This window comes from Podarcis muralis, chromosome 3 (assembly GCF_964188315.1).
Source record: "Podarcis muralis chromosome 3, rPodMur119.hap1.1, whole genome shotgun sequence".
In the NCBI taxonomy this organism is placed as follows: Eukaryota; Metazoa; Chordata; class Lepidosauria; order Squamata; family Lacertidae; genus Podarcis; species Podarcis muralis.
In genome coordinates, this window is record NC_135657.1 from 92,443,111 (window position 1) to 92,451,948 (window position 8,838).

General features: G+C 47.2%; 1 protein-coding gene across 1 annotated transcript; it reads left to right on the forward strand.

The window, feature by feature from the left end:
• The first annotated feature begins 2,454 nt into the window (after positions 1–2,454).
• CYS1 (cystin 1) lies at positions 2,455–8,041 on the forward strand. The gene is made up of 3 exons (XM_028722523.2): positions 2,455–3,082; positions 5,863–5,915; positions 7,308–8,041. Exons 1-3 carry the CDS (start codon positions 2,747–2,749, stop codon positions 7,402–7,404), a joined length of 486 nt encoding a protein of 161 aa, XP_028578356.2. The 5' UTR covers positions 2,455–2,746; the 3' UTR covers positions 7,405–8,041.
• Positions 8,042–8,838: the final 797 nt, after the last annotated feature.

Consider the following 8,838-nt stretch of genomic DNA (forward strand, 5'->3'; position numbering starts at 1 on the left):
AGCTTCCAATTGAGTGTTAAAAACAATACAGCAAATATTAAAAACTTCCCTAAAAGGCGCTGCAGCAGTACAGGAGAACTTGTTCTACCTGCCAAGGATGAAGTAAATGCAGCAAGACTTCCAGAGCACAGCAACTCCTCTTTCTATGTACAGTGGTACCTAGGGTTAAGAACTTAATTCATTCTGGAGGTCCGTTCTTAACCTGAAACTGTTCTTAACCTGAGGTACCACTTTAGCTAATGGGGCCTCCCGCTGCCGCCGCGCCGCTGCTGCACAATTTCTGTTCTCATCCTGAAGCAAAGTTCTTAACCCGAGGTACTATTTCTGGGTTAGCAGAGTCTGTAACCTGAAGCGTCTGTAACCTGAAGCGTCTGTAACCCAAGGTACCACTGTATATCTTAACACACTTCAAATCACTCAGAAAAGGAAAGCTCTCATATAAAACCAATTTTAGCTAGCAACAACACTAACATGCATGGGGTTATGAACAGACATGGCCATAATCTAACACACCATTAGACATGGCTGGAACCCGAAGCAGTTACTAAGGAGCAAGTGAGGTTTACTGCTAGAGTGGCCATGTGTCCTGCTTTGTAGAGAACAGCCTTGTATTTGAAGGAGTCCTCTGTTTGAAGGGCTGCTCTACCCAGGTCCATTTTCAAGATTAAGAATTATGAGAATGGAGGCATAGCGGGATGGTTGAAGTTGCCCGTCATAGCAGCAGACTAAGCAGGCACACAGTTCATACGGTCATAGCCTTTCCTGCTATAGTAAAACACATTCTTGTTTAAATTATACCAATTATTTCAAAAGTTGCTGCTGTACATACAAATCATGTGCAAATTTTATGCAAATCTCTCCCTAGTCCTCTTTTTTTTGGGGGGGGGGGTTGATGCATTTCCTATTTGCTTGCTCCCTGAACTGCCCAGATGACAAGGAAATCAAAGCAATACGTTTGGCACCAGCTTGGCTGCCCGAATTCCCAGAAGGAGGCATACTAGCTGTCATCTAACTGCCTTAGGGACTCCTCTCTGGGTTTGTGTAGGACATGGGTAGGCAAACTAAGGCCCAATCGCCTTCCAAATACAGCCTGTGGATGGTCCAGGAATCAGCGTGTTTTGACATGAGTAGAATGTGTGCTTTTATTTAAAATGCATCTCTGGGTTATTTATGGGGCATAGGAATTTGTTCATTTTTTTTCTTCAAAATATAGTCCGGCCCCCCACAAGCTCTGAGGGACAGTGGACCGGCCCCCTGCTGAAAAAGTTTGCTGACCCCTGGTGTAGGGCTTACTCCTTACCTTTTCTTCTCCCGAAGATATCCTGCAAGGCAGTGGAAGTTTAGGATTGGCGTTTTCCTTCTCCTAGATGGGCTACCTTCCCAGGTTGGCGAGCCCCATCTGCCCCTCACTTCCCTCTACAGCACATGCAGAAACCGCCTTCTTGACCATTGGACCCACTATTGGTCTCGTCCACTCAATCCGTCGGAGCTCGTCTTCACATGCAGGGGAATCCCCTAACCCAGTGTTCCCCAACCTTGGGTCTCCAGCTGTTTTTGGACTACAATTCCCATCATCCTTGACCACTGGTCTTGCTAGCGAGGGATGATGGGAGTTGTAGTCCAAAAACAGCTGGAGACCCAAGGTTGGGGAACACTGCCCTAACCTACTGAGGGTTTGAGACCCATTGGCGACCCTCACTCAGTTTAGCTGGCCAGAGTTCAAGGATGTTATCAACCAAGAAAAAAGCTTCAGGAAGGTGTAATGAAGTGTTGCTGAGGAATGTGGGCTGGGCAGAGAGGGTGTGGCAGGGGAGGGGATTTTGTTGTCCCAAGGGCCACACAGAGAGGTCTGAAGGGCCGGGTATGGCCCCTGCCCCTTGCAGGTCCCCCACCTTGGCTTAGAGCTTCAGTCTTATCAAGATGGGAGCAGTCATTCCAGTGGTCCAAATGGAACAGCACGTCTAACCAAATAATTCTGCAATTCACCCTAGTAGATATGATTAACAGATAAGTTGGCAGTATTTTAAAGATGTTAAACAGCTGAGTTGCTATGTTGCTTTTAAAAGGAAATGTATTTTTGAGCACTTGGGAATACAAGAGAGAGAGAGAAGGAGAGGCTGAGCTGCGGTTTGGACCCTTTGAATACTTTCCACAGTGTTTGCTCCAGATCCCAGGAATCTGTTTATTTTGAAGCGGTTTTCAAGTCACCAAGAATCCACCACATTTATGATTTGTGAGGGTTGCCTTTCCGTATATCTATATATCATGAAGACTATACACATATAAGCACGTGCATCAAAAATACTCTTTTAAGAATATTTGCCCAGAGACTATTTTTGAAACCAACCTCATTCTGAGGAACGAGGTTACACCCATTTGGTTTCTTTCAAGGCCAAATTCTTGGAATTAAAAAAAAAAAAAGAGGGGGGAGGGAGGAAGGGAAGGGAGGGCTGAAAATAATTCCAAGTTCGCTTTTCTCCCTTTAAACCGGAGCTGGAAATCCAGCTCCTTTGCTTGCTACCGTTTTCGTCCTTAAGTTAGAAACAAAAACGCTTAACTTTGTGATCAAGGGAAAGATAGATATATTTCCAAGGACGAGGCGAGGAGCCAGGATCCCACCCGCCCTCTCTCTGCCTCCGCCCGCCAAGCCCCAGCAACAGTTGAGCTCTGGAACCCGAACGATGGGTCTGCCGGAGGAGCAGCGCTAGGCAGGGGCGGCCGCGAGCCACACAGCCGGGCGTCGGCGATGGGCACGGGCAGCAGCAGGCCGGGGAAAGGGCGCAGCTCGGTGAAGCCCTGGCGTGGCCGGGGCAGCGGGAGCATCAGCGCCCCCGCCAGGCAGGGCCGAGCAGAGGAGGAGCAGGGCGCGGAGCCCAGGTGCTATAGCCAAACGCCGGCGCGCGCCACCACCTCGCCGTCGGCGGGCGAGTCCGACTCGGACTCGGAGCTTCTGGACCGGGTGCTGGAGGAGTGCGGCGACGAAGGGCTCGGGCAGCCGACGGGGCGACGCCGCCGCCGCCCCCTCCTCCTCGAGGCCGCCGGGGATGGCTGCTCCCGCCCGGCAGAGGGCAGCGGCGAGGAGGTAAGGCGGTGCTGCAGGTCGGTGGGGAGGCGAGACGGCGCGTCCAGGGTTTTCCATTCATGCGTTTTTGGAAAAGCGAGCTGAGCAACTAGTCGACGGGCGGGCAACATTTCTCCGATGCAAATAGGGACGTCCTATTCCCCAATAATAATGGTGATCGTTTTATTATTTATATTCGTCCCGTCTGACGGGGTTGCCCCAAGCCACTCTGAGCGGCTTCCAGACGTTTTTTTTAAAAAAAATTCCGTGTACAGAGCTGCCTTCGGATGTCTTCTAAAGGTTGTCTAGTTACTCATCTCCTTGGCTGGGGGGGGGGGGTCGTATGGCTCCATATCCTCCAGCATTTCTGCCTAAAGAAAAGCCGGACATCCCAGGATCAAATCAGGAACCGGGTTGGCTTCTGTAAATCTGGGGTTGTCCTTGGAAAATAGGGACTTTTGGAAGGTCTGGGAGAGGGAGCAAGATCCTGGAAGAAAGCGCGCGCCTTCTTGGCATGTGCACTGTCTTAAGGGCGCTTCCAGGCAGCTGTGTTTTGGGGGGTGGGGAGTCTGTCCCGCAGGCGCAAAGCCGAGACGCGCAAATTCTGCTTGGTTTGGGCCGCTTGCGCAGCGCGCTTTCTGAAGCGGCCTGGCGTGCTGGAAAGCGGGATAACAAATGATTCGACGCCGCATGGAATCATTGAATTGTGAGGGAGCCCGAGGGTGATCGAATCCAAACCCCTGCAAGCACAAGAGCCAACTCCTGACGGCCCAGGAGTCTTCGCCCCCCCCTAAAATATTTGTGGGGGCCGGACGCCTTCAAAGTTGATAGGCATTGCCATTCAAATAGTGTATGTGCACTGCGTCATGTGATTGATTATGCGGGACGGGGCTTCCCTCCCCCCCGTTCAATATTTTATTCAAGTTGGCACCCTGCTGCAAAGCAGAAATCTCAACTGAAGCACCTAATCTCTGCTTTGAAACCTCCCAGGCACCGCCTTCCAAAGGAGCCCAACAGCTCTGTCACAAAGCTATTCCCCATCATAATACCTTCCCCTCAAACAAACAAGGACAGATGCTGAAGAAACACCCACATTGTTGAACTTTCCCACAAACTTTGGGTTGAATGTTCAATAAGCAGGCCGCCTGGCTCTGGAGGTGATCTAGGAATTGCTTTCAGAAAGGCGCTTTGCATGGCTTGAACTCAGAGGATTGGCATATTTGTGGTCCACAGGGGCCCTGTGTTCGAAAATATGACAGAGCTAAATGCGTAAGAATGAGCTAGTTAGTAAGAACTGTCTCACCCCACATGAACTGACCCAGAGCCTGTGATCATCACCTGAGGTCCTTCTCCGTGTACGCACATTTATCATGTCATTTTTTACAAAATAGTGCATTCTGCCCAGCTTTGATCCAAATTGAGAAAGAAGAACCTAGCTGTTTTGTGTTGATAATGTGCACAAAGCCTCAGCCCTCCTTTAAATTCTAGTTTTATGAAAAAATACTCTGCTTGCTATAGTGTTAAGTGAAACAATGCCATCTTGTGTCTTACCTTCTTAACCATTCCTGGCTGTGCCCAGAGTGGTGCATGCTCTGGTTATCTCCCGCTTGGACTACTGCAATGCGCTCTATGTGGGGCTACCTTTGAAGGTGACCCGGAAACTACAACTAATCCAGAATGCGGCAGCTAGACTGGTGACTGGGAGCGGCCTACATTGAGACCTACATTGGCTCCCAGTACGTTTCCGAGCACAATTCAAAGTGTTGGTGCTGACCTTTAAAGCCCTAAACGGCCTCGGTCCAGTATACCTGAAGGAGCGTCTCCACCCCCATCGTTCTGCCCGGACACTGAGGTCCAGCACCGAGGGCCTTCTGGCGGTTCCCCCACTGCGAGAAGCCAAGCTACAGGGAACCAGGCAGAGGGGGCCTTCTCGGTAGTGGCGCCCGCCCTGTGGAACGCCCTCCCATCAGATGTCAAAGCGATAAACAACTACCTGACATTCAGAAGACATCTGAAGGCAGCCCTGTTCAGGGAAGTTTTTAATATGTGATATTTCAGTGTATTTTTTATCTTTGTTGGAAGCCGCCCAGAGTGGCTAGGGAAACCCAGCCAGATGGGCGGGGTACAAATAATAAATTATTATTATTATTATTATTATTATTATTATTATTATTATTATTATTTGGTGTGTGACAAACAGAGCCATTCTGTGGTTTCATATGAAAGCTTTTTTAAAGCACGGTGCCACAGGGATCTCTCCTGCACAAGACCTGCTGAAACAAATAGAAATTATGCAACAGCATCAGTGTACTTAATAGGCTCTGTGCTATGACTGGCAATTTTTGGGGTGGTGGTGGGACTGTCACGGATGTAATGTTGGGTCTCTTCACTATGTTTAAGAGTGCATAGTGGCAGAAAAAAGGAGGACAGGTATTACAGGAAAATAATGACACACTGTTGAGATTGTGTTGTAATTGAAACTCCTTTTAGGTTTGGGTAATGTTACAGGGATCTTTCCCTGGCACGGCTCTAAAATAGAATCCTGCAGCAGGATATCTGCTAAGTCAACAGACACAAGAGAGGGGTCTGGATGCTGCAGATGCACGCTTAATTCATTATTCCTGAATACAAAACAGGTGCAACACAGTTCCTCAGCTCTCACTTAATCGCGGTTAAGAGATCAGAGATAAACCACAGAAAATTACCACTCCCATCTTCCCTGTGCACAAAGGAGCACAAACTTCAGCGAATTTAACTTTTCATTGTGTGTCACCCATGATGTCCTGTTGATTTGTTCCCAGGTCTTTTCAGCAAGATCCACTCCAGGCCTAGAGAGCAACAACTTTGCCAACCAGTAAGTCGCCTGAATTCAAATGACAATCTTTTCAGCCGTGGGCATTGTTTTGTTTTTACAGAATACTTCTATCCCACCTCAGAGCCCCAGGAAGCTATCAGAGCAGCTTACAAAAGATTCTGTCAATAATAATAAAAAAGGCATTCAAATCTGGCACCAGGCACATAGGAAAGGTTGAGCTTTTTAATGGCCACGAAGCCTAATTGGAATGCTGTTATTTTTATCCTTGTGCAAGTGTGGGGAAGTCCACTCACCTTGAGGCAAACTGGAGGAGACCAAACGTCATCAGAATTTGGTTGCCTTAATTTAGATGTTGAGTGAGTTCCCCTAAGTAGGGACAGCTGTTTTCTCAAGAAGCGTGTTGGGAAATTTGAAAATAATTATTCATAGCACCCAATGTCTTTGCCTTAAAAAAAAAAAATCACTCTGCTGTGTGATGCAGCCTTCCATTTGCTTCTAGAAGAGGACGGGGAAAGGTCTAGAATTGCCTGTCAAGCATTCTCACTACAGTTCTGCACCTCTTGCTAAAGAAGGAAAGCACCTGTCTTTTATTTATAGGCTTAAAGGTAAAGGGACCCCTGACCATTAGGTCCAGTCACGGACGACTCTGGGGTTGCAGCGCTCATCTCGCTTTATTGGCCGAGGGAGCCGGCATACAGCTTCCGGGTCATGTGGCCAGCATGACTAAGCCGCTTCTGGCGAACCAGAGGAGCGCACGGAAACGCTGTTTACCTTCCTGCCGGAGCGGTACCTATTTATCTACTTGCACTTTGTGCTTTCGAACTGCTATGTTGGCGGGAGCAGGGACTGAGCAACGGGAGCTCACCCCATCGCAGGGATTCGAACCGTCAGCCCTAAGCTCTGGTTTAACACACAGCGCCACCCATGTCCCTTTATAGGCGCATATATATATATATATATGCTTACTGACGTTAAATCAAAGAGGTTCCTTTACTACAATTTTGTTTTAGCTTGATATTTATTATTCCAGAACAATTCTTTCCCTTCACTTGTTAGTGCTGCTGTCCTTACAATTTGCATGACTTCTCCCTCAGTTAAATTAAATATGCCCAGATCCCAGAGGATATATTTCCACCTCTTCCACACATACAGACACATTTCCCTTTCAAAAAGTTCCTCCTTTTGTCCCGAGCTCAATTTTATTTAGCATTTCAAGGTGGGGTGTAAATATTCTTGATAAATATTTATTTTTAAAAGCATTGTGTAGATCGGAGACAAAAGCTATTCAAAGTAAAAAAAAATGGGGGCTGTGCAGAAATAACATTTTGCTATTGGGGTGCAAAAAAAATGGGCCTCTCCTTCATTTAGTTTTGCATATTGGCTATAGTTTGATGATGATGATGATGATGATGATGATGATTATTTCTGCAGGCTGCCACTCAAGAAGCTTGAGAGGCAGGCCAAGATATCCTACGATTACTCCGAAGAGGAGCTGATGGCAACGATTGAGCAGGAATACTGTCGCTGAAGGCTGTTGTGGGCTGTGCCAACAGTGACCTGTGAACAAGCTCACTATGGGGCGAGATAGTTGAAGCTGCAGCGGTGTTTCTCAGAAAGGTGTTTTCTCTGGGATAGGGTGGGGAGGGGTGGGGAAGGCAAGAGCAGAGAAGAGGGCATGCCACCATCCAAGAAGGCTGGTAGAATCCTCAAACAGGCTGGAGAAGCTTCTGCAGAGTTCTCTCTGCCATTATGTCAGGATGTGGCCTTATAGGGACTCTCGTTGTGCTCATTTGGGAAAATACATCTCCAAAGCTGGCGCACCTACAGGCGGAATGTCAAGTTTTCCTGATATCTTAAAATTATGACTTATGAAGGCACCATCACCTTCGTCCTCAGAGTCTTGGGAGACATGCAGCAAGGGACTTGAATCCTTGTTTTCGACTGTCTGCTCTTTTGCCTTTCCTGTGGGCCAGCTTTGATCCTGCCAGACCCCAAGCACTAACCTGTACATTATTAAAGCATATATTCCCAGCAAATTGTACCAGCCTCTTGTAGTTATAAGATTCTCCGTGGTCACTGGAATGAATCGGAAGGAAATTTATCAGCCATGCGTCCAAGCTAAATGCTAACTCTTGACAATATTAAAACAGGCACTATTTCCTCTCCTTTTCTGTGGACAGTTTAAATGACACCATAAGATGCTCTCTGCTTCCAATTTCTCCTGCCTCTGCCTTTTGCTGGTGCTAATTCTTCTTGTAGGTTCTTCTTGTTCAAATTAAAAGAAAATGCTATTTGAGGTTCAACAGCAGAGGTACTGGAGAAAATCTTACAGGATTAGGCAAGCTTAAAACACAAATGCTAATGAAATGTTGGCATAAAGCTTAAGCACTATTCATAATGCAATCCAGTGCTCATACAGCAAATGCCAGAGGCTAGATTTTAACTTTGGGTGGTACCTGTACTTCCTGTTCTTTTATCTTTTTTTTTTACAAATATGTACACATCATGCAGCTTCGATATTTTTCTACAAGTTAAGTGTTTGTTGTTTATGTGTCATTCATGAGGACAGCTTAGGACTGCGAAACAATTCAAGAATTGGCCAGCACTATACAGGAAATTACTTGGAATAGATACAGATGTACCTAAAACCAGGGTCCATCGCACTATGGAAACCTTCTGGGATGCACATGCCATTCTTTTGTCAGTCTGTTTTTTGAAACAGGAAATTCCCTGCAAAAATCAGCTGAGGCTGATGGAACCACGTATGCTGCTTTGAAAACATGCCCACTCAAGTCAAGTGGTTGGCGGATTTCCCCAGGAAACTTTTCCTTTAGAATGAAAGCCACTTGTTCCAGATGGCAGCCAGCTTCCCTTGCCAAAACATATATCCTTTCATCATCTTGATGGCCCCATTCATCTCTCAAAGGGCCCCCTTCCAGACACCCTTTCTATTGTGCATTCG